This window comes from Abramis brama (assembly GCF_963993115.1).
Source record: "Abramis brama genome assembly, chromosome: 6".
Lineage (NCBI taxonomy): Eukaryota > Metazoa > Chordata > Actinopteri > Cypriniformes > Leuciscidae > Abramis > Abramis brama.
The window spans coordinates 36180995-36207103 of record NC_139968.1 but is presented as its reverse complement, the minus strand read 5'-3'; the positions used below and the strand labels follow the sequence as shown (position 1 = coordinate 36207103).

The following is a 26109-nucleotide window of genomic DNA, read 5'->3' as shown; positions in this document are numbered from 1 at the left end:
TACACAAATGTGATTTCATCGGTTGAGTGGACAAATGGTTTCTGCATGAACATATGGCATTAATGTAAGTTTGTGGTTGATGTCAGTTGTGTGTATTTCAGGAGACAAATGTCTCAAATGATTTACATTTACTCAAATGATTTACATTTACATTTTACATTTACATTTATGCATTTGGCAGACGCTTTTATCCAAAGCGACTTACATTGCATTCAAGGTACACATTTTACATTTTATCAGTTCTTGCTTTCCCTGGGAATCGAACCCATGACCTTGGCGTTGCTAGCGCCAACGCTCTACTGTTAAAGCTACAGGAAAGCCTAGATTTAAGATTTAAAGATTTAAGATCCTTCAAAACATCTGTGACTGTGAAACATCTAATATAATACTATAAATGAATGGTGTAAATGTAGCAAACACGTTTTGCCCACACAATGATGAAATTACAAGCTTTTACAGTAGGAGCTAATTGACCAAGTTAACCTTTAATCCAATATAATTTACATGATATAAAAAGTTTTTAAAATTACATTTGATTAGACATTGTGTTTATATTGCTGAGGATAGAGTTGAACCACTTGTTAGCTTGAGTAAAGCTTAAAGGTTGAGTTTTGAATGTACAAAAACACAATGATCTGTAAAATCATGACAAATTCACAGATTTCAGCAGTTATGAATTATGATCAGACCTGTTTTAATGGCATCTATCACATGAACAGAGATCTTTCAAATTTCTTTCCATTGTTAGAAAATGTGTTTACAGGCTCAAAATTAAGGCACTTTTTCTTGTTGGCTAATGCAACATTTAAGAAAAAAAAAAATATATACATATATTTATATATATGTTCTTCAAAACGGCAAGGCACACAATTTTTGTCTCTCACTGATGCCGTGTTTTTGATTCAGATGAGTTTGAGGAGTTTTGAGAAGGAGTTTGGCAATATTGCAGTACTTAAACCACATTAAACAGGATAAACCTGTGAAAGAGAGAGATTTGCACAATTAGAAATCTTTAACGTTTTTTAAACAAACAGATAATGTTTAAAACAAGTCAAACATACTTTAAATAGTTCTAGTAAACTTTTTGCAGCTCTTCAGGAAATGTGGCGGTGGAGACCGAACTGACCAGTCAAGTGCAGGTCATCATTTCCATCACACAGCATTCTACAAACACATCAAGGAAACATACATGATTAAATCACACTGAAAAAAGTTAAGAACTGAAACAGACAAAATGGAGGTAAATAGAGGGATAATGTCACAGTATTCTTTACCTTGAATGTCCCACAGGTCTCCATCATCCTCAGATCAAATACAAGACCTTCACTGTAAAAAACTAATCAGCAAAACTTACAAAAGGCAGATTGATACACTTTACAGATGTTTTTGTAACAAAGAAGAATTCACTTTACAATTTTCAACAGTGAAAACATTCAGTAGAAAACATCTGAAATCTATAATAACAAAAATGTTTTTCCATGGAAATCATTCAGATGCTTGAGCAGCAGCCATTAACAGTTGTGGAATATAATATACAATACAGTATATTACAAAGACAGCTGTAGCTGCTTCCATTCACAATACACAGTGTCTTTCAGTGCAGTTTTATACAGGTTCAGTTAATTCAGAGTTTGATCAAGGCCATAATGGTAATATTTCACAGATCAGCTGGATTTGAACTGCCTTTTTTAACCACAAACCTTTGTTAACCAGACATTCAAGCATCAATGTGGAGTGTGAAATGTTTAATTTTTCAAGTATTTCTGGTAAAAACACCAGTTTAGAGTTAACAAAGCTGGTTGAACAAGGGAGGTTTGTTGGTTAAATGAGCTGTTCAGCATCAAAATTCAATACTGGTGTTTTCAGCATAGAGAACAATCATTCCATTCCTGTAACTGGAATAACCCTGAGAGAACATTTCCAGAACATTAGCTGAGTTCTGAGATTAACATTCCCTGATAGTGTAGCCTAGATGACAATGCTAAAACTGTAAAAATGTAACATAATCAGGCATTCTACAGTGTCAAAAGTACACACTGAATTGTCTTAATATAGTCTGTGAAGAGCACTCGCATCTTGCAATATGCCATTTTTAGGCCAAAATTTCAGTCTTGAAAACATATTCATGTTCCCAGCCAGTTCTAAATGAATGTAAACAAAACAGATGATATGTCAAGATCACGCTTACATGCACCCAAATGATCTGTTAGTAATCAGACTGATGGCTCAGATGGATTGACAAGCCTTCATGTAAACACCTCAATCAATCCAATTCCATTAGACTGAAAAGTTCATAATGGATGAAACCTTTAAAGTTTGACTATCTTCTCAGTTGGATTCAAAAATATGCATGTTTATACATGTCTTGCATCTTATGAACTGGTGATGGATGAATATGAATATTTAGTAAACATTTGCTCTTCTTAAGCTCTACTGACATTTTTCTTAGCTTTCTTTTTATGGTTTGTCATCAAGGAAAATATACTTAAGGCAGCTGCGGTGATTATCATCACGACTTTCTCCTGTTCTGAAAACACTTGTGCAGCATTTTCGTTCTGAAAACACACAAGGACCCTTTTCACATTTCCACAGTTCTCAGAAGCGGAAGTACTCATGGTTGAGTAAACATCTATAGTGGTGAACGGAAACTACAATTTTTTTTTTTTTTTGCATTCCTATTTGCTCCAATCGTAAAAGAAAAGATCCACAATAGCATTTCCATGACTTTCCAACAGAGGAAAATAATATGGTAACATGACACTATTTTTTGCTGCGAGTAATGAGAATTTTAGCTGATCTTCTTCCCTTTCCAATAATTTTCTCATTTCTTTTCATGTTCATTTTTAGTGACACTATTAAAATAATAACGTTAGTCTGGAAACTAATAATCAACTCATCGCTGCAGTCTCTGTCTCCATATGGGACTGATCATTAGCAACACCCTCCTGTGGACTGTCAGTGTGAATAAGGGCCATTTCTCCTGTGAAAACATCCTCCTGTGTACTGTCAGTGTTAATAAGGGCCGTTTCTCCTGTGACAACATCCTCCTGTGTACTGTCAGTGTGAATAAGGGCCGTTTCTTCTGTGACAACACCCTCCTGTGGACTGTCAGTGTGAATAAGGGCCGTTTCTTCTGTGACAACATCCTCCTGTGGACTGCCAGTGTGAATAAGGGCCGTTTCTTCTGTGACAACACCCTCCTGTGGACTGTCAGTGTGAATAAGGGCCGTTTCTCCTGTGAAAACATCCTCCTGTGTACTGTCAGTGTTAATAAGGGCCGTTTCTCCTGTGACAACATCCTCCTGTGGACTGCCAGTGTGAATAAGGGCCGTTTCTTCTGTGACAACATCTTTCTGTGGACTGCCAGTGTGAATAAGGGCCGTTTCTTCTGTGACAACATCCTCCTGTGGACTGCCAGTGTGAATAAGGGCCGTTTCTTCTGTGACAACATCTTTCTGTGGACTGCCAGTGTGAATAAGGGCCGTTTCTTCTGTGACAACACCCTCCTGTGGACTGCCAGTGTGAATAAGGGCCGTTTCTTCTGTGACAACATCCTCCTGTGGACTGCCAGTGTGAATAAGGGCCGTTTCTTCTGTGACAACATCCTTCTGTGGACTGCCAGTGTGAATAAGGGCCGTTTCTTCTGTGACAACATCCTCCTGTGGACTGCCAGTGTGAATAAGGGCCGTTTCTTCTGTGACAACATCTTTCTGTGGACTGCCAGTGTGAATAAGGGCCGTTTCTTCTGTGACAACATCTTTCTGTGGACTGCCAGTGTGAATAAGGGCCGTTTCTTCTGTGACAACATCCTTCTGTGGACTGCCAGTGTGAATAAGGGCCGTTTCTTCTGTGACAACATCCTCCTGAAAGGAAGAAGTAGATTCACAAATGGTAAAACAAATGATCTCATAAAATGATCATAATTGATGATTCAGTCACACACACAAAGAAAAGTGTTTTTCTCTCTGATGTTTAGGCAAGGCAAGGCAAGGCAAGTTTATTTATATAGCACATTTCATACACAGTGGCAATTCAAAGTGCTTTACATAGAAGAAATTAAAATAATAAAAAGAAATAAGAATAATTAAAACAGTTTAGAAAAATAAAAAATAAAATACAGTACAAACAGTCGGACGAACATTGGCACAGTGCTCATTCAGTAAATGCACAGCTAAACAGAAGTGTTATGAGTCTGGATTTGAATGTGACTACTGTAGGATTACGTCTGATCTTCTCTGGAAGCTGGTTCCAATTGCGACTGGCATAGTAGCTAAAAGCAGATTCGCCATGCTTTGAGTGAACCCTTGGTATTTCTAGCTGATATGATCCTAATGATCTGAGTGATCTGTTGGGTTTATATTCAGTGAGCATATCTGCAATGTACTGAGGTCCTAGGCCATTGAATGATTTATACACCAGTAATAATACTTTAAAATCAATCCTAAATCTAACTGGGAGCCAGTGTAAAGACCTGAGGACTGGTGTGATATGTTCATATTAGGGCTGCACGATATTGGGAAAAAAATTACATTGCGATATTTTTTTCCCAAAGATATATATCGCGATATTGCGAGCCATCAATCCAGGCTAAAGTCAATAATTACCATTCCATGTTATTAATAATTTCACTAATAAGCAAGCTTCATTACAAGTAACAAAAAGGCCACTTAATATTTTATTCCAGAAACATATTTCTCTCAGAATTCGGTGAACGTTCTACACAGGACCTAACGTTCTTCAGGTTCTAGGACCCGAAAAATTATGTTTTCTGTGCTGATTCAGTGACGCGTTCATGTAAACGGCACCTAGAACCAGCAAAAGTAATGATTAATAATATGTAAAATATTACAGTGAGACATTTTAATTGTTTATTAATAAACAAGTGTTTTCTGTAAAGATGAAGTTGACAATTACTGACTCGCGATCTTCGCAGCAGTGATCGGGAGAAATGCACTTTTCATACAGATTAAATTTTTTTTTAATGGTTCTTCTGTAGATAATAGTTATATTTCTATTTTTTTATTATTATTGTTATTTTTAGGTGTGTGAGGCGAGTAGACTACCTTTTATGCTGAGTTTCGGTTCATGGATTATAGCTTAATCTCCAGTTCAGGCGCTGGCTGCTATATTTAATTTTTAGGCTAGGCCCTATTTATTAAATCCAGAAAATTGGATAATGAAATACTGATTAAAATTAAGATACAATTAATACAAAACGAAATTCGTTTTAAAGAAAGGCTTTGTGCTTTCTGTTTGAGGTCTCTGTGAAAGTTTTAAAGCAGTCTTTTAGTGCGGCTTTCATAACGGTCGCATCCGTAATGGAGAACTGTCACGCAACATTGTTTTTTCCTCATAAATGCGAACACGAAAAATAAAAGACTTTTTAAAAAAGACAACATCCACAACTTTATAACACTCCTTTTTGTAGCCAAAATAGTCCCAAATAGCCAACTATATAGCCAAGATATTTTGACTTTCGTTTTGGTACGAAATCATCATTTCGTCACCCCAGCAACAAGCCATACAACAAACTCGTGTTTACTGTGTGCTACCCTGGTGCTACCATTCTCTTAATACACCATGGGTGCTACTATCCTTCACATCGCATGTTCCGGCGATGTGACTATCGCTCATGCGTGACGCGTCCATAATGTCACGTAACATTGTTTTTTCCTCATAAATGCGAACACGAAACGATTTTTAAAAAAAGACAACCATCCACGACTTTATAACACTCCAGCAAAGTAGCCTACCTCTTTTTGGTCAACATCCTCCTTTTTGTAGACGAAATAGGCTAGTCCCAAATAGCTGATTTTGATTTTGTTGCGGACGACCCACTTCGTCGCGCATTTTTAGCTATAGGATTGCCAGTGAATGTTGGCTGTGAGCGTGAGCGCGGCAGAGCAACCAATCTCTGTGCAGGCACGCGGAACGCGTATGTCACCCCAGCAAAAAGCCATACAACAAACTCGTGTTTACTGCTACCGTTCTCTTACACTATGGGTGCTACTAACGTTACCCTTCACATCGCATGTTCCGGCGATGTGACTATCGCTCATTTGCACATCGCGATGTCGATGTTAAAACAGAATATCGTTCAGCCCTAGTTCATATTTTCTGGTTCTGCTCAGAATCCTGGCGGCAGCGTTCTGTATGAGCTGCAACTGTCTTATGGTCTTTTTGGGAAGGCCAGTGAGGAGTCCATTACAATAATCCACCCTGCTGGTGATGAAAGCATGAACAAGTTTCTCTAAGTCTTGTCTGGAAACAAAGTATCTAATTCTTGCAATATTTTTCAGATGATAGTATGCTGATTTAGTTATTGCTTTGACATGACTACTGAAACTAAGGTCTGACTCTAGTGTCACACCAAGATTCCTGACTTGATTTTTAGTTGTTTGACCCCTAGAGTGAAGGTATGCGTTCACCTTGAGAACTTCATCTTTGTTTCCAAACGCAATGACTTCAGTTTTGTCTTTGTTTAATTGAAGAAAGTTTTGACACATCCAACTTTTGACTTCATCAATGCATTGGCACAGGGAGTCAATGGGGCTGTAATCGTTAGGCGATAGGGCTAAGTAGATCTGTGTGTCGTCTGCATAGCTGTGGTAAGCAGTTTGGTTCTTTCTCATTATTTGGCTCATTGGGAGCATATACAGGTTGAACAGGAGTGGCGCAAGAATCGAGCCTTGAGGGACTCCGCATGTCATGGATGTCCACTCAGACTTATGATCTCCTATACTCACATAATAACCTCTCCCATCTAAGTATGACCTGAACCATTTTAGGACTATCCCAGAAAGCCCCACCCAGTTTTCCAGCCTGTCAAGAAGTATGTTATGATCGACAGTGTCAAATGCAGCACTGAGGTCGAGTAGTACCAGCACTGATAATTTGCCTGAATCAGTATTTAAGCGAATATCGTTTATCTTTATGAGCGCTGTCTCTGTGCTGTGGTGCGGTCGGAAACCAGATTGAAAATTGTCAAAGTATCCATTCAAGCATAAGAATTTGTTCAGCTGATTGAAGACAACTTTTTCAATGATCTTGCCTATGAAAGGAAGATTTGAGATCGGCCTATAGTTGCTTAATATGGTCTTATCCAGATTGCTCTTTTTCAGGAGGGGCTTGACAACTGCAGTTTTCAGGGAGTTTGGAAAACTCCCAGAGAGAAGTGAGGCATTTACCACTTCTAGAAGATCTGCTTCTAAACTGTTTAACACACTTTTGAAAAATGATGTGGGAAGTGTGTCAAGAGCGCATGTTGATGTTTTAAGGTGCTGTACGGTTTCTTCCAAAATTTTGCCATCAATTTCTTTGAAGTCAGACATAGTAACTACTTTCTCAGGTGGTTTGATCTGTCTGACCTCAGGGCAACTCAAGGATGTGCTGATCACCTTTCTGATATTATTGATTTTCTCAGAGAAGAAAGAAGCAAACTCACTGCACTTGTTGTCTGAGAGCATTTCACTGGGAATCTGGCTTGGGGGGTTTGTCAGTCTCTCTACAGTAGCAAAAAGAGTGCGTGTGTTGTTTAAATTACTGTTTATAATATTTGAGAAGAAAGTCTGTCTAGCTTTGCCTAGTTCCATATTGAAAGCATGGATGCAGTCTTTGTAGATGTTATAATTAGGGATGGGAATTGATAAGAATTTAACGATTCCGATTCCATTATCGATATTGCTTATCGATCCGATTCCTTAGCGATTCTCTTATCGATTCTTATTGGGTGAGGGAATAAGTACATATTTGTTTGTATTAACTCGCTTTAATATCTGATCAGAAGACACAGCACAGAGTATACACAAATTATGTGTAGCAACCTCAGAACAAACCTAAAAGTAGGTGAGCTACTTCTCAAAGTAAAGTCCAGGGACATATAGCCTAGGGCAGTGTTTCTCAACCAGTATGCCACGGCACGCTAGTGTGTGCCTTGAAAGATTATCAAGAAGAGTGCCTTAGGATTAGGAAATTGATAATTTTCACATTCATTGGTCCGGACAAAAAAAATAAATAAAACTGCCATTTATGTGCCATAAAAACTAAGAACACAGACTGAAAACAGTTAAGGAAGAGCTTGTGTCTTTTGGAATATTAACAGTGCTCATTTGGATTAGGCTATTGAGTTACTAAAACAATCTTTGTCAAATAATACACGGGTTTTCTTCACATTTTGAACGTTTTTGTTTCCATTTGTTTAATTTCAAGATCTGATGGGACTTATCCATTGTTGTTTTTACAGCTACAAAGCTGGGAGCACTAAATGATATTCAGTCACATTATACACGCTTTTAACATTAAATAAAGCACAAAAATAGTACCTGATATTATCATTGCCACACTTTGAGATTGTTGTTCCAGCGCGACGTCGCAGTAAAATAGGATACGTTTCAAATAGAATCGTCGCGTGTCGCGGCTGGTTAAACTTTGATTAACATGGAAAATTATACTTTTTATTGCGTGTCGCGCCGTCGCGTCGCATGTAGTTAGGACGCGGTCAGAGCGCTTCTGTCTCGATGCCATGTTTGCTCATAGTGTTTGCTACGTTCTGAACCAAAACAACGCAGCACGTGTGTGATGTCGTGTCACATTTGAATGAGCGGAACCGATAAGCGGAATCGTTAAGGAGGCATGCTAACGGTTCCAAGGAATCGATTCACTGGGCACCGGTTCTGTAGAAGAACCGGTTCTCGGTTCCCATCCCTAGTTATAATGTACTACAAGTTTTGTCTTCCGCCACATGCGCTCTGCTTTTCTGCATTGTCTTTTCATATTTTGCACTGCTGTTGAATTTCTCCAAGGTGCTTTTTGTCTGCCACTCTTCTTCCTGACTTTAACAGGAGCAATATCATCAATTACACTTTTAACTTTTGAGTTAAAAGAATTAAGGAGAAAATCAACAGAGTCTGCAGATATGCTTGGTGTTAAGGATATAGCCTTCATAAATAGTGCACTAGTGTTCTCATTTAAGCATCACTTCTTGACAGACACAGATCTAGCTTCAGTGGCAGGAGAGATCAATATATCAAAGAAAATACAGAAATGATCAGACAGTGCTACGTCCTTAATAACAATCGATGAAATGTTTAGACCCTTACTGATGAGTAAATCTAGAGTGTGTCCACGATTGTGTGTGGGTCCATGAACATGCTGAGTCAGATCAAAAGTTTTTAAAACAGTATTGATTTCTTTTGCCATATTGGTTTCTGCATTATCTATGTGGATGTTTAAATGTCCAGCAATGGCAAAACAGTCAAACTCTGAGGTAATTGTTGATAACAGTTCTGTAAAGTCCTCAGCAAAGGCTGGAGAGTATTTTGGAGGCCTGTAAATAATGATAAGTAAAATGCGTGGAGCACCTTTTAACACAATACCCAGATATTCGAAAGACAAGTAATTCCCAAATGATATTTGCTTACATTGATAGATATCTTTAAAAAGAGCAGCTAGACCCCCACCTCTCTTAACAGCACTGCAGACACTCATAAAAGTAAAGTTAGGAGGGGCTGCTTCATTGAGGATTGTTGCACTGCAGCTGTCTTCTAGCCAGGTTTCATTTAGAAGCATAAAATCCAGATTGTTTGTGGTTATTAAGTCGTTGACTAGAAGTGATTTATTTTTAAGTGAGCGGATGTTAAGGAGTGCTAACTTAACAGACTTACTTTTCCCCACAGCAATATTAGTTTGACGTGTAAGAGGCACCAGATTAGTTGGGTTTGCTGTACGGCTATTGAAGGCCTTAGACTTTTTATCTTGTAATAGAACAGCAATAGAGGAAGATACAGGCACACTGGATGTTTAGTGAATGTAAAGACCCCTGTTCTTGATTCGAGTGGCGCTCTCTTAAATACATCAATTATAATTGATATTTCTATGTGATAATTTCTGAATGAAACCACCTATACATTCACACAGAAAACACAAACAAATACACACTACCTCAGTGTCAGCAGGAGCAGTCTGAGACGTCGTAGTTTGATTAAGGGACATCCTTTTATCAGCATCTGTCTGTGGATTCTCAGGCTGATGAAGGAACGTTAGTTCATGGCCATTTTCCTTCTGAATGAAAACAAATTCACTAAAGTTAAAACAAATGTTCAGGATTGATGATTCAGTTGTTTACTGAAGTAAAACAGCAGAGAATCACTCTCTTAAATAAGTCAATTATTAATGTTTCTATGTAATAATTTCCGAATGAAACACGCAAAGAAAAACGAAACAGGAGCTGGTTGCAACAAAGCCTAATGAAAATGTGTGCGTTGAATTCATACAGCCATGTTTGACAGTCAATAAGTGATCACTAAACTTTTGCCACAAAATCACTTGCTTGCATGCATATTATTGTATTATAAATGTTATATTTTATAAAACTGAATGGTCTTAGGCACAGCCAAACTACACCTCAAAGCACCATCTATATGAAACGGGTAGCTGCAGCTCGGAGTAATAATCGTGTGGAAATAATTTAATAATCTATTATTTTGTCATTAGTACAAGCCATTTTTGTTCAGTGATAACAAAGAAAAAAGATAGGCTGTCAAACCATAGACACAATGGTGTTTTCAAGTAATTGTACGAACTTCTGGGTAATGCCCACTTCCGGTTGTATCCTAATACAGATAGATACAACTAATTTTGAGGGTGATACAGATAGAGATGTTGTCTCCACTGCACGCCCCTAGTGCAAACACTCAGAAAACAATGTGTTAGGATTTTAGGTCATTTGTGTCTTTTAGGACACTTTGTGCTTCTTTAATCTTGTCTTTAGTAATCTCCATATAGGTAAAATATTGTAGTGCAGATATACAACTGTGTTAAGTTAAACATGTTTAAAAGTAAGCGGTCGTTATGTTCTGTTTATGGGATATGGCAAATCTATAGCAACCGCTTCCCTATCGCTGTGTTTTGCCAGAAACTATTGTGTAATGCTTAGTATAAAACACTTAGGTAAAGAAATTACCTGACTCAGGGAAATTTTCCCCTTAGGGATACACTCAATTAAGGTTTTTCATGCAACCAGGCCCTGATACACACTACTTAGAGAAGTCAATCTGTAGTATTCACAGTGTTTTGCAGACAGAGATTCAGTGCTCACAGTATCTCACCTGATGATAATAATCTCGCTGTATCCCGTTTCCTGTTTGAACTATAACAACAAACTCTTACTTTGGTCAATTAGAATAAAATACTTATTTTTACATTATTTAAATCATCTTTGTGCACATTAAATCTCTTATTTACATTTTGTAAATCACTATGTTATACTTGCCATTTTGTATTGCTTCACTTTTGCTAGATCTCCTGTGGTGATAGTAAATCACACCCACAGTCATGAGCAGCAGAACACCAGCAGCAGCAGCAGCACATATTCCTGTTATAACAGCTGAAGATGGACCTGAATCTGGAGGAGCTGAAGACAGACACACATCATTACTGGAGATCACCTGATAATAAACTCCTTATAATCAACCAATACATTTACACCTTTCTATTTTCAGTAGAAATGTTTATGATATTGATTTATTTGATAAATGGCGGCATCTGGTGGGTTTTTGAGCAACAGCAGCTAAACAGCGGTGTTCACATGAAAACTGACTAATATTGTGCAATTTTCTTTATCATTAATAACAGAATAACATATAAGAATAACAAAACTCAATGTGACGATTGTTTGTAGCTTTGATGTGCATAAGGTAATAGAGATGATCCATATTGAAAACATTTACTTGGGGAATATTTTCAAACTGTATTCTAAAACTACTCTAAGTGACGAAGTCAAAAGGCACTGAATGACTAAAATATTCTTACCAATGACAGAAACACTAAATGTCTTTAAGATGCTGAATCTGCTGTTGTTGATCTGTAGTTTGTATTCTCCAGAGTCTGTGTTTCTGGTGTTTGTGATGGTCAGAGATCCAGTCTGATGATCCAGCCTCAGTCTGTCTCTGAATCTCTCTTTACACTGAACAACTGTACAGATCTTACTCTGATCTCCAGTGATTTCAGCGATGGGAAACTCATTAAAATAACATGTCATCACATCACTTGGTTTTCTTCTTAAACCAGGAACCAAAGTAACAGATTCTCCCTCCATCACTGACTTTTTCTTCATTTCTTCTAGTTCAGCAGCAGAAACACCTGAAACATAAAAAAAAACGATGCTGAGAATCTTTCTTCTTTTTTTTAGGGGGGGACACACAACATGAGAGAACTGTGCAATAAAATATACTTTGACTTTCAGTTTGAAAAGCAACATTTATCCATGTTCTGTGATTATAAATACACTTTAAGTCAAGTCACCTTTATTTATACAGCAATTTATACAATAAAACTTTTACATCATAACCTCTGTATTTTGGATTGCTAGTGAACTAAAAAAAAAAACTTATGGATTTAAACAGATATTTTAAAGAATGTGGTAATCAGACAGTTTATGGACCCCATTGACTTCCATGGTATTTATTTTGTCCTATACTATGGAAGTCAATTGGATCCATCAACTGTCTGGTTACCAACGTTCCTCAAAATATCTTCTTTTGTGTTCGGCAGAAGAAAAACATTCATACACGTTTGAAACAACTTGATAATGAGTAAATGATGACAGAATATGTATTTCTGGGTGATCTATTTCTTTAAATCTGTTCATTATACAAAGTGATCGACTCTCTTCAGAATAAATTGGACTAAACAGCTCGATTCATTATCAAAATATCAATATCAAAAATCTCTTTATATTAACTTTTTGAAGCGTCAAAGTGTCAGGTATGAGCCGTCAATGAAGAAAATGAAATCGCTCAGATTTCATTAAAAATATTTTCAGTTTTGTTTTTGATGATGAACAAAATTTGTATTGGTTTGGAACGACATGAGGGTGAATAATCAAATGACACAATTTTCATTTTTGGCTGAACAAATAAACAAAACTGACGACATAGTTACAGTAGTGTTTAGAGGTTATGTAAGATGCGTCTGACACGCACTGTAGACCAAGCTGTAGACCAATCACAATTCAATTCAATAAACACATTTATGATGCAATTTAAATGTACAAGACTTGCTTTTAAACATGACTCACCATGAACAGAAACACTGAAGGTCTCGTCACTGCCGCTGCCGCTACTGATCTTCAGATAATAATCTCCAGCATCTGTGTCTGTGATGTTCATGATGGTCAGAGATCCAGTCTGATGATCCAGCTTCAGTCTGTCTCTGAATCTCTCATTATCTTCATTACACTGAACATCTGTACAGATCTTACTGAGATCTCTATTGATTTGAGCGATGCAAGTGGCATTATAATACCATCTAATTCTGTCTTGTTGGTTTGTTTGAACACCAGTGTGTAGAGTGACTGAATCTCCCTCCATCACTGGCACTTCATCTGTATCAGCACCTGACACACCTGAAGAAGAAATGAACGGTTCATTATGAGCTGAACAACATTATACAACAGGAAAGTGTTTTGAAATAGTTTTTCTACAGTACATAAAGATTGTGAGTAGAGAAATCCATCTGGATTCATAAATGTAACATGCAAACAAACAGCAGAAGAACATCACTGATTTACACACTCACCCATCAGACAAACATACGTACATGCAGCACACATCTGATATTTTGCCCCCTTCCCTATATACGCATTCACATTACCAAGTATTTTATTTTATTTTCAGAAACATGGCTGCATAGTTTAATTACTGATGATGAAATTAAAATTGATGATTATGTTTTGAATAGATCTAATAGTCTATAGATCTAGAGGTGGTGTGGTGGCCACATATGTTTCTATAAATCTTATTTCTAAATGCGTCATTCTTAATATAAATCCTGTTCATTTTGAGTGCCTTTTCATTAAAGTTACTTTTCATGTTAACAAAAATGTAACTACAGGTACAATTTATAGACCACCCTCTGCTTCGTTTGATTTTATGATGTGTATTCTGTCGACTTAATTCTCTTGAGAAGCACAAATTAATTGATTATTTTGGGTGATTTTAATAGTAATTGGTTGGATCATTCCTCTGTTAATGATATAAATTTATTTGGTAGTTCAAATCTTACTCTGTTAATCAACAAGCCTACCAGAGTTGAGTATCTTTCTTCATCTTTGCTGGATTGGATACTAGTTATTAATCCTGAAAGGATAATCACATTTGGTGTAATGTCAGATTGTTTAAAGGGCACCTATTATGACCCTTTTCACAAGATGTAAAATAAGTCTCTGATGTCCCCAGAGTATGTATGTGAAGTTTTAGCTCAAAATACCCAACAGATAATTTTTTACAGCATGTTTAAATTGTCATTTTTGGGAGCTCAGAAAAATGTGCTGTTTTAGTTTGTATCCCTTTAAATGCAAATTAACTGCTGCTGAACAGCACAGGAGGCGGAGCCTCACGAGCTCGCGCTTCAGTCAGGACAATCTCATCTGATAATATCAGAACAGAAACTCTCAGTTGCGGTGTTCATATTGACTCGGAGACGGACAATAATGCCCACAGAGCCAGAGAATATATGCTGTATGGAGATAGAATAGGTACAGTTTAGCTTAATTATGGTTATAACTTATTTATCATCTGCTTTTATCCACTTTTATACAAGCCTGCAGAAGCAGACCTCGTCCGAATGATGACCAAAATATACTGATGAGTTCAATGAAGTTTATTGTACATCACACAAAAGATGAAGTGTTAGTTTTACTCCAGAAAATCACTGTAAGAGCAGCTAAATAAACATAGTATAAGAAGTGAGCATTAAAGTCTTATGCATAAACTCTCTCTCCATTTCATTATCATGGAACATACACAGCGAAGTACACAAAACACTCGTTACAACTAACAGTAAACAAATATATACACACCTTTTCAGTGGGTGCTTAAAGGGACACTCCACCCATTTGCATTAAGCTTTGCATTGTTAGAAACCCAGTCATACTATTGAATGGTTGTGCAACACTCTCTCATTATTTACCTCTTACACTTCCTCCTACAATGACGCAAAAATCGTCATTTTGCGTCATTGTAGGAGGAAGTGTAAGAGGGGGGGATTTCTGTTGAGACTACAAGCACTAGTCATAGACAGTATAAGAAGTGGACAGAGCCATCTCATTGGATCTCAATTGAGACAAGTGAAGCCCATTTTTAGCGATTTCTTAGCACTTCCTTTCCTGACGCGCAGACTCAAACAGAGTTTGACGACGTAGATGTCATGTGAGCAACCCGTCTGTCTTCTAGTGGCTGTGGCAAGAGAAATCTGAATCATTCCCTTCCGAAACTTGCAGAGACGGAGAGTGTGAGTAGGAGCTGTCAATGATCTTGGAGCAGGAGAAACTTTTGCTAGGTATTATGATTAATTATTTTGTCATTTTGCCTCCACATCCCCCCGATTGCCCGCGAGCTTCTCCTCCTGTCTATACGGTAATCTCTCTACTGTGTGACAGAGAGTCGCCTGGTTATGACGCAATCGTTAGCCTACTTTTACAAAAACTGCTTCTACGGGGCCATAACATAAGCTACAAGGTAATGGAGCATTTTATACATTGTCGTGTTTCTTTAGAAATAAATAATGGACAAATGGAGTCTTCAAACGCCTCAGATGTAAAGTTATTCGCTGTCAAAGTGACGCCAAAATGAATGGGAGTCAATGGGATGCTAACAGCAGGTGAAGTTCTGCTACAAGATGGTGGCACGCGGCCGGCTTCAACTTCCGGTCGACTTCCTTCCCGCTTGGCACTAGTTCCTCATCTTTCCCAGGGGGCGGGACCCGCTCACGCTACAGACCTATTACAGATCAGTGGGTGGGACTTTACTCTCTGAAACTGAAAGCAATATCCTCCATCTTGTTTGAAGCTAAGCTAACAGGTGCTGTGGAGACAGTACAGTTATGACAATAGCGGAGGAGAGTACTCAATATGATATAGAAGAAGAGTATTTCGGAAGTCTGATGCTTGAATCAGGTGTTTGTGGCTACCTTTACAAGCCGCATTATAGCGAAGAGCAGCCGAGGCAGAAGACCTGCCTGCCGCGGACGAGGAGCCCGGACTGGCTCGAGTTAGGGCGGACTGGTGGCGCCGGTGATCTCACTATGCAACTACGAACCGCTACGAACACAGAGATAGAGTCCGTCTGCGGCCAAGAATTTCAATGATGACAATTTCTCCTGGACGAAATCTCTGAATCAGACGAGGACACGGACGTTTGTGTTGAGAACTATCCTAGTTTCGCACCGCATATGTTCTGACTGAACATCCAGGTACCATGCAATAATTCACCTTTTCGAAAGAAATACAAACGAGGAGTAATGCACTAATGAGTTCGCTAACTAACTAGACATTTTGTGTGAATGTGAAATGAATTTCAAGCTCTGGTGGTAGCTAGCCTTGTAGACGGAAGAGTGATTTCTCTTATAGGCAGATATGCGCTTTCTGGATTAGTGGGAGTGGCTTGCGGAGCTGTGCAATGTGGTGCATTGTGGGAGTTGTTGTCTTTCATACAAATGCGTCCTGAAGTTATTTTTTGTAACTTCAAAAAACTTTATTAACTTTATTTTTGAAGTCACGAAGGCACCAAATTCAAAATTTATTTTACATTTCGACTACATATATGACCCACTTTAAATAAAAACCAATGTTCAAATGGGTGGAATGCCCCTTTAATAAACTGGTAAACCTTATATCTGTAAAATGACTCGATGAGCTGTCATAAAGTGCGTGCTCTCACTTTCATTTCTGCCGTGATCAGTAATGTTAGTCCTAGATGTCGCTCCGGAGAGTGTAAGCTGGATCACGAACAGTTGGTACAGATCCATCCTCGAGTAACAACGAGAGTAAATGAAGACTGCTGTTCATTCTTACATCCAACAACAAAACACCTCAATCGCTTAGGAGACATTCTTGTCTACAGCTGCTCAAGAGTCGAAACAATGGCGGACTGTGTGCCACTCCCTCAGGGCGGGTCTATGCTCAAACTGCAGTGTCACTGGACAAAGCGACCCCGTTGGATTCAACGGAGACAAGTCAATAGAGAGCCTAAGTCCCGCCCCTCCGCTTCCGGCTCATGGGACCTTACTTCGGAAAAAATATGTATGGAAGTCAATGGCGAGAGATAACTTATATTTTTATTCCGTCTGAACTGTGCCCTGAACTACACATATGATGTTTGTCAATTTAAAAGGTAATTATGAAAGTCAAGAAAGTCGCAGTTTGTCATAAAACAGAAGAGTAACGTTTAGTTTTATGTGAAAATCGCTCAATGAACTACATCTCTCGTCTCGCACTATGTACGTCACAAGATCCGTTGCTCATATGTGTGTATTCTGGCTCAAAACACTCGGGCATGACGGCGTAACGTTACGATTAAGGTAAGACTATAGAAAAAATGACAGACGTTAGCTTCAGTAAAGTTAGCTTCATTCATTGAGAGAAAAGGTATGACGTCGCATGTGCGCCTTCTGGGTTTGTAGTCTTTCTAATTACGTATTTTCACAGTCTTATACCTCAGCAGTTTTACATCAAGCTGCGACTTTCTTGACTTTAAAATGTATCTTTTAAATTGACAAACATCATATGTGTAAATCAGGGCACAATTCAAACGAGATCAAAATATTTGTTGTCTCTCGCCATTGACTACCATACAATATTTTTCCGAAATAAGGTCCCATGGTGGTCGACCGGAAGGGGAGGGACTTAGGCTCTCTATAGGCTATGTCAGAGCCCGTCTACGGAGAGCCTGCCCACTCCCTATTAAGCTCTATTGTACCGAATTTTGGTTGTAGTACCACCAGAGTTCCACTGGGGGCGATCGCCATGAGTGCAAAATGAATGGGAGTCAATGGGGCTAGACAGCTAAATGTGTCTCTTTCACCCGATTGCCGTTGATAAATCTCAAATCTGATTGTAGATTTTGCAAGTTCAACATGGGTTTTAGGTCGAAAGTTGAATGAACGAGTACTTATGTCCTTTCGATTTCTTACAGGTTGAGTTGTTGTTGCCCATAACACGCTAGCATTCTGCTAATGAACGCTGATTGGTCAGTGAAGGACTGATTACGACCAGAGATACCGCTTGATGGCATCGTGTCATCCGCAGCGGGACCAGAAACAAACAAAACAAAAACTCTTCTAGCACGTGTGTTTACCTGTGTCAGCTGTGTTGTCGATGCCTCGAGTGAAAAGAAAGTGCAGAGCGCGAACGCACCAAAGTGACTGAAGGATTGCCGTAAAGCAGTATCTCTGGTTGTACTTGTATATGACGTCATTGACACTTTAAAAGACTTTTTAAAGCAAATAAGTGACTCAAAAAAATCTAACACCCAGCAATGTGTAATTTATTTGCATCTCCTTTCGAATACAACATTCAAATTACTAGACAAAAAATTATATCCTGAGAAAAGTGGATTTTTATTGGTATATAGACCTCCATTCATTCTGCACTCGTCCTGTGAGCGCCCTCATATGGAATCAGAGAGGAACTGCAACCAGTTCGGAAGCCGGAAGTTTACTGAGAGTGAAACTTCTCGCCATATTAGACATTCTCTGGCTATGTGCACAAGCGTCGCGACGAACTTCCGCTATTGTCAGTTGTCGGCATATCAGTTTCCGGTTTACGGCCGCTTCATCGGCACCGCTGTAAACAAACAAGATGAGTGCTGCTGTTGTACGAAATAAAGAGATACTATGTGCGTGACACATCTAAGTTTCTAAGAACTGTAGGTGGATCTTACGGCCGTTTCCCACATACTCCGTGTGCAGTGTGTGTGTGTGCGCGCGCGCGGTGCAGGAGCAGCACGCGATATAGTGCTTCATATATGATGCGTTTGCAGTGAATAACTGATTCACGGCTGTACCACAAACACTTACTATTTTTATTTAAAATCCAGAAGTTACGCTGCAACTTTTATTTAATAAAACGTTTTTTTTTCAGCATTGCGATTCTCTTTGTACACATATAACCTACACTCTTTAATGGACGCATGCACGTTTAAACACAATTTAAACAACGTAGGGCTATATTCCATGCATTACTTCTATTAAGTTGCTCAAGCAAGTGGTCAAATATTTAACTGTAAATTGACAAAAACAGCCGACTCTCATGCCTTTTCTTTTCCATTTAAATTTTAATAAAATAAATCTTGCATGTCACAACTTGTTTTTCCACCTCCACGAATGAGAGTGTTGATGTCGCCTTGTTGAAGTAAATTGTAGTTTACCTTGCTTTACCCCGGTCTTCTAAAAGTAAAAAGATGACTGTGAAAAATAGTAGTAGGCCTATAGAATTAAATGCATTTATGGTGAGATTACTACAATTTATTGACAAATTACAATTTATCTAGATTTCCGCACCGAGTCTATTTCTGCTGTGCTGCAAAGTGCAAACGCTGAATTAAATTGACAGCGCATGTTTCGTGGTCAAAATTAACAAAGATTGACATGAAAATGTAGTAATTTCACCATAAATGCGTTTAATTAAATAAATTGTAGTCTCATTCGTGGAGGTGGAAAAACAAGTTCTTTGTGACATGCAAGATTTATTTTACTTGGTGGTTGGGCAGAAGAGTGTTTTCAGCTGGAGACTACGGCAACTCTGCTGTAGCAAGGACCGGTACAGAAAGTCATTCCTACCCACTGCAATAACAATATATAACAGATCTTCTCTGGGTAGATAAGAGATTATGGACATTAATGACAGAATAGAGAATAACACATGAATATATGGTATATGACATTTTAAACTGCACATCTTGTGTAACTATTTTATTTATTTATTATTATTCTTAAGGATTTTTATACAGTATAGGTCAATGTATGTTATATGTAATATGTCTGGTATGTATTGTAATTTTGCTGCTGTGACATCACAATTTCCCCTTGGGGATTATTAAAGTCTTTCTATTCTATTCTATTCTATTCTATTCTATTCTATTCTATTCTATTCTATTCTATTATTAAAATTTAAATGGAAAAGAAAAGAAAAGGCATGAGAGTCGGCTGTTTTTGTCAATTTACAGTTAAATATTTGACCACTTGCTTGAGCAACTTAATATAAGTAATGCATGGAATAGCCCTACGTTGTTTAAATTGTGTTTAAACGTGCATGCGTCCATTAAAGAGTGTAGGTTATGTGTACAAAGAGAAACGCAATGCTGAAAAAACATTTTATTAAACAAAAGTTGCAGCGTAACTTCTGGATTTTAAATAAAAATAGTAAGTGTTTGTGGTACAGCCGTGAATCAGTTATTCACTGCAAACGCATCATATATGAAGCACTATAGCGCGTGCTGCTCCTGCACCGCGCACACACACACACACACACTGACTGCACACGGAGTATGTGGGAAACGGCCGTAAGATCCACCTACAGTTCTTAGAAAATTAGATGTGTCACGCACATAGTATCTCTTTATTTCGTACAACAGCAGCACTCATCTTGTTTGTTTACAGCGGATGCCGATGAAGCGGCCGTAAACCGGAAACTGATATGCCGACAACTGACAATAGCGGAAGTTCGTCGCGACGCTTGTGCACATAGCCTATTGTCCCGCGTTCCAGTCCAAAATTGTCATGCCCTTCACTCGCTAACTTCCCTCCGTCTCGTTCACTCGGATGTACGTCATTGCTTACGTTGCACAAGTGCCCACTACTGGCGGAAACTGCAATGGGCTGAACTGGAACGTCCTAAGCCCTTGATCACTTGGAATCAGCTGTGGAGTTGATTTATTATGTAAATTTTTTTTATCCTTTAAGAATTTGTTTAATGCAGCATCCAAATGTTTGTGTGTTTGGGTTAAAAAAAAAATATATATATATAATTAATATATCGTTGTCTGTTGTGGTGGTGATTAGACGAGATATGTGGTGACGTCACAGTCGTACTGCATTGTGGGACATATAGGTACCTGAAGTGTACATTTGAAGTAGACTCGCTCCCTCGGTCAAGATCGAGGGAACGAGTGTCTGTCCATCTAAACTTCACGAAGTGGAACGCACTTCAAAATGGCGGCGGGGATTCCCCCGAGGGGAAGTGCTTAGGGAAGTTCGCAAGTGCGTGTCTAAAAGTGGACTGGAACGCAGCACCAGAAGCTCTAACTTTCTGATGGTCGAGCGTACTGCGCAGACTCAAACTGAGCTTGACGACGTAGATGTGACGTGAGCAACCCGTCTGTCTTCTAGTTGCTGTGCCAAGAGAAATCTGAATCATTCCCTTCTGAATCTTGCAGAGATGGAGAGCGTGAGTTGGAGCTGTCCATGATCTAGGAGCAGGAGAAACTTTTGCTATGTATTCTGATTAATTATTTTGTCATTTTGCCTCCACATCCCCCCGATTGCCCGCGAGCTTCTCCTCCTGTCCATACGGTAATCTCTCTACTGTGCGACAGAGAGTCGCGTGGTTATGACGCAATCGTTAGCCTATTCTTACAAAAACTGCTTCTACGGGGCCATAACATAAGCTACAAGGCAATGGAGCATTTTATACATTTTCGAGTTTCTTTAGAAATAAATAATGGACAAATGGAGTCTTTAAACACCTCAGATGTAATGTTATTCGCTGTCAAAGTGACGCCAAAATGAATGGGAGTCAATGGGATGCTAACAGCAGGTGATGGTCTGATAGCCAATGGCGGCGCCCGGGGAAACTTCAAAATAATATGAAACCCTGCCCCCCTGAGTGTCACCAGAGAATGTCTAATAGGAAGAGAATTGGCACTCTCTGGTTACTTCCGGTTTCTGGACTGGCTGCAGTAACACGTCTCTGTCCATGCGGGGGCGCTCGCAGGCGAGTGCTGGATGAATGGAGGTCTATGGCGCTATACCCATCAAAATCCACTTTTCTCAGGATATAATTTGTCTAGTAATTTGAATGTTGTATTCGAAAGGAGATGCAAAGAAATTACACATTGCTGGGTGATTTTTTAGAGTCACTTATTTGCTTTAAAAAGTCTTTTAAAATGTCAATGACGTCATACACATCGTACGACCAGAGATACTGCTTTACGGCAATCCTTCAGTCACTCTGGTGCTTTCGCGCTCTGCACTTTCTTTTCACTCGAGGCATCGACAACACAGCTGACACAGGTAAACACACGTGCTAAAAGAGTTTTTGTTTTGTTTGTTTCTGGTCCCGCTTCGGATGCCACGATGCCATCAAGCGGCATCTCTGGCCGTAATCAGTCCTTCACTGACCAATCAGCGTTCATGAGCAGAATGCTAGCATGTTATGGGCAACAACAACTCAACCTGTAAGAAATCGAAAGGACATAAGTACTCGTTCATTCAATTTTCAACCTATAAACCATGTTGAACTTGCAAAACCTACAATAAAATCTGAGATTTCTCAACGGCAATCGGGTGAAAGAGACAAATTTAGCCGTCTAGCTCCATAGACTCCAATTCATTCTGCACTCGCCCGCGATCACCTCCAGTGGAATTCTAATGGAACTGCAACCAAGATCAATACAATGGGGCTAATAGGAAGTGCCAAGGCTCTCCTAGACGGGCTCTGGTGTCACTCAACAGTCGTGGGAGGTGCCTGTGCAATTCTACGTCATATTGCATAGAATCTGAGAACCTGGAGTTTTAATTTTCCAGACACAATATAAGACTGAGACAGTGTAAATATATGAATGTAGATGATTTTATCCAAGACCTTATTGATTTAGGTTTCAGTTGATTCCCTTTGTTGAGGATACATTGATTTTTTTTTTCATTCCAAAGTTATAAATATAATAAACATGCTCATATAAAGACTGTTAGAGTCATAGACAGACATTAACTTGGATCAGTTCTAATCTTATCAAACTTCTTAAGCCAAGGGGTAAAGCGTAATACAGTTACTCAGGGATCTCACTGATTGGGGAAACTATAGATATTTGAGGAATTTATGCAAGTTAGAAACATGGAATACAACAGCTTTTTATTATAAAGATTGTTTCTCTCAGGATTTTCACAACCCTAACCAGTTTAGGAATCAGTTGAACAATCTTTTGAATAAACCCAATAAAAGCTTGGTAAAAATATTACATTTAATAATGAAAGTATTTCTGATCCTTTACTCATTTCTTATGCTTTTAATCAGCATTTCTCTTCTATCTGTGGTTCTCACTGCTCTGATTTCTATTGTACTTCTGGTTCTTTTAATTCCACTATATCGAATGGCTCATTTTCCTTCAAGAAGATTATGCCTGTCGATGTATACTATGCTATTTGTGATCTAAAAACAAATAGTAGTGCTGGTCCTGATGGTTTGGTAGCTACATTTGATGCTCATGTATTAATGTATTTTATTTGCAGATTCATTTAATTTGTAATATTCCACTTGTTCCGTTCCCTTTATATGTAAATGTGCAAGATTTACTACTTTGTTCAAAGATGGAGACTCATCCGATGTGAATAATTATCATCCAATTTATATTATTTTTTCTATTGCAAAAAAATGGTGGCTCACTGATGCCCACAAATTATATACAATATAATTACCCAACTATATAAGTGCAACTATAAAGTAAAATCATTGAAATATATTTTTACTTCCAATCTCATATTATTTTCCTTTCCAAACATAGTATTCGGGTTTTGGGCAACATCCCTAACGACAACACTACAATTCACTGAAGTCTTGTCTTCTTTTAGTTGCGTATGCCTTTGGGTGGGCATTATGCTAATATTTCACATTGAGACTTGAGGAAATAATATCTGGACTTTGATCAAGGCATATAAGCAGGTCTGGATCAGTATTGTCTGTTACAGTAGATAGAATAAATGACTTAGTTTGAATACTATATACTAATATATATATATATATATATATATATATATATATATATATATAATACTGGGAGACTTGAATACTATAGCTGTGTCCAAAATGACGCACTACTACACTATGCACTTATAAACTATGTACTTATGCACTATGTACTCAACCATGTAGTGTATAAACTTTGTTTATGTTGTCTTTCAATATCGGAGTCTGAAATGTACAAGACTTTTAAACATAATGACTCACCAGTGACAGAAACAATGAAGATCTTTTCACTGTCGCTGCTGCTGCTGATCTGTAGTTGATATTCTCCAGAGTCTGTGTTTCTGGTGTTTGTGATGTTCAGAGATCCAGTCTGATGATCCAGCTTCAGTCTGTCTCTGAATCTCTCATTATCTTCATTACACTGAACATCTGTACAGATCTTACTGAGATCTCTATTGATTTGAGCGATGCAAATGTCATTATAATACCATCTAATTCTGTCTTGTTGGTTTGTTTTAACACCAGTGTTTAGAGTGACTGAATCTCCCTCCATCACTGACACTGACACTGGCACTTCATCTGTATTAACACCAGACACACCTGAAGAGGAAAAGAACAGTTCATTATGAGCTGAACAACATACAGGAAAGTACTGTGAAAATATTTTTCTACAGATCATAAAGATAGTAAGTAACTACATTTGTCTGGATTCATAATGTAACATGCAAACAAACAGCAGAAGAACATCGATTCACATTCACTCATCAGACGAGTCTCATGTACAATCTTGAACTTCATGAACATCATACAAACCACATCCTGATTCACAAAGTTCTGCTCATAAGTTGACATAATTCACAATGTTAATTTTATCAAAGAGGGATCATAAAAAATGGCATGTCATTTTCTATTTGGTGCTGTATTGCTAAAGCGATTTCACAAAACAAATGTTGGCACACAAGACAAAATAACTTAATATACACAAAAGAAACAGTTCAAAAGTTTACATACCATTGAATCTTAAAGTGACAGTTCACCCAAAAATTAAAATTGTCATTATTTACTCTCTCATGTCATTCCAAACCTGTAAGACTTACGTTCATCTTATGAACACAAATTAAGATTTTTTGACTCCAGTGGTATAACCTCAATTTTATGAAATGACAGGTGCTTTGATTTAAAAAAAAAAAAAAAAAAAAAAAATACTACTTAAATAGTGCAACACAGTGTTGTTAAAAGTACCGACTTCGGTACCAAGTCAGTATACTAAAATTTTAAAAATGTGACGGTTTGAACGCTGTTGAGCACAAACATCTCTGACTGCCCAATGTTTTCACATGCTCATCAGATATGTCTGTGATTGGCTACAATGATCAATGCATGGGAGCGTTTGAGAGCACACGGGAGGGTTTAAAAGTGTTTTAAAAAAAAAACAGGAGCAGGAGCACTAGCAGCCATCTATCAGCGGACCGGTCTGCTTTCAAAAGCTTAAGTTATTATGGTTATGAACTTATGCAATGCCACCCTCCCCCTTCCCTATCTCATTTTTTTGGGGGGGATATTATTACAATTGTGCTACTTTCCACCAAATGAAGATACAATTGTGTGTTTTTAAACCAAACATTTTTGTTTTTAGATCAATTAGATCAAGGCACTTATCAAATACTTTAGACGTACTCACGGCATGATGCCATATAATCTTTAGAATACGTTTTTACAAAATCATACGACCTGATCATTATGTAGACCTTTTCCATATTTTAATGATTTGTTCAATCACGACTCGGAAGACTGACTGTTAGGCCGCTATGGCGTCGTTCTTTTTATCGTAGACAAGAAGCGATTGTGACAAATATTTTTTATCATGGTCAGCTTGGTCAGGGTGAAAAAACACACACTGAAAAATATAATCGATAAATGCATTTCTGTCAAATATAACATAGCCTAGCTGATACAAAACATAAATAGGCCTACTTCACTTTGCTTTTTGGACGATTGAGATACTGTAACATAGCCTACTGCTTAAATGTAACAATGGTCAAGTAAAACAGAATGCAAAATACAAATGATAAACGTTTTTCTGTCGAATATAAAACAATGAGAAAATACGTCACATCGTAGCCTAGCCTATTACGCCCGGAAACGAGAATAGATCAGCCTAAACATATCTTACCATGGTCGAGTAAACACCAGAACAATGAGAGGAAACTAAAGAGAAGCTTCATCATCAGGATTTTCCCTAAAAACATCAGTGCAGATTTTGTTTTGATAAACAAAAGTGATCTGGCCTTCCTTTTTCGACGACGATTCCTTTTTCCTCAGCCAAAACTCAGACCGAAACCGAAACAGATTTGTTTGCAGCCTGTACTATGTTG

The 26109-nt window shown here is 38.2% G+C and overlaps 1 protein-coding gene across 2 annotated transcripts; it reads right to left on the bottom strand.

The window, feature by feature from the left end:
- Positions 1-466: 466 nt before the first annotated feature.
- On the bottom strand, positions 467-26109 carry LOC311084770 (uncharacterized protein). Of its 2 annotated transcripts, none has more exons than XM_084117034.1 (10): positions 25908-26109; positions 23996-24334; positions 13076-13402; positions 11809-12138; positions 11270-11410; positions 11106-11146; positions 9940-10059; positions 1275-3863; positions 1062-1164; positions 467-977 (listed from the first exon to the last, which is right to left on the bottom strand). In XM_084117034.1, the coding sequence occupies exons 1-8, from the start codon at positions 25981-25983 to the stop codon at positions 2889-2891; spliced, it is 2349 nt and encodes a 782-aa protein (XP_083973160.1). In that variant the 5' UTR covers positions 25984-26109; the 3' UTR covers positions 467-977; positions 1062-1164; positions 1275-2888. The 2 variants fall into 2 exon arrangements, with proteins under 2 accessions (XP_083973160.1, XP_083973161.1); XM_084117035.1 differs by having other exon boundaries at positions 1275-3812.

What these genes read in the sequence shown, in the direction of transcription:
- LOC311084770 (XM_084117034.1), bottom strand. Translation starts at nt 25,983, where the DNA reads ATGTTTTTAGGGAAAATCCTGATGATGAAGCTTCTCTTTAGTTTCCTC. An exon ending in CTGGTGTTTACTCGACCATG is followed by an intron (nt 24,335 to 25,907) that starts GTAAGATATGTT and finishes TTTCCTCTTCAG; the next exon opens with GTGTGTCTGGTGTTAATACA. An exon ending in ATTTAGTGTTTCTGTCATTG is followed by an intron (nt 11,411 to 11,808) that starts GTAAGAATATTT and finishes GTCTGTCTTCAG; the next exon opens with CTCCTCCAGATTCAGGTCCA.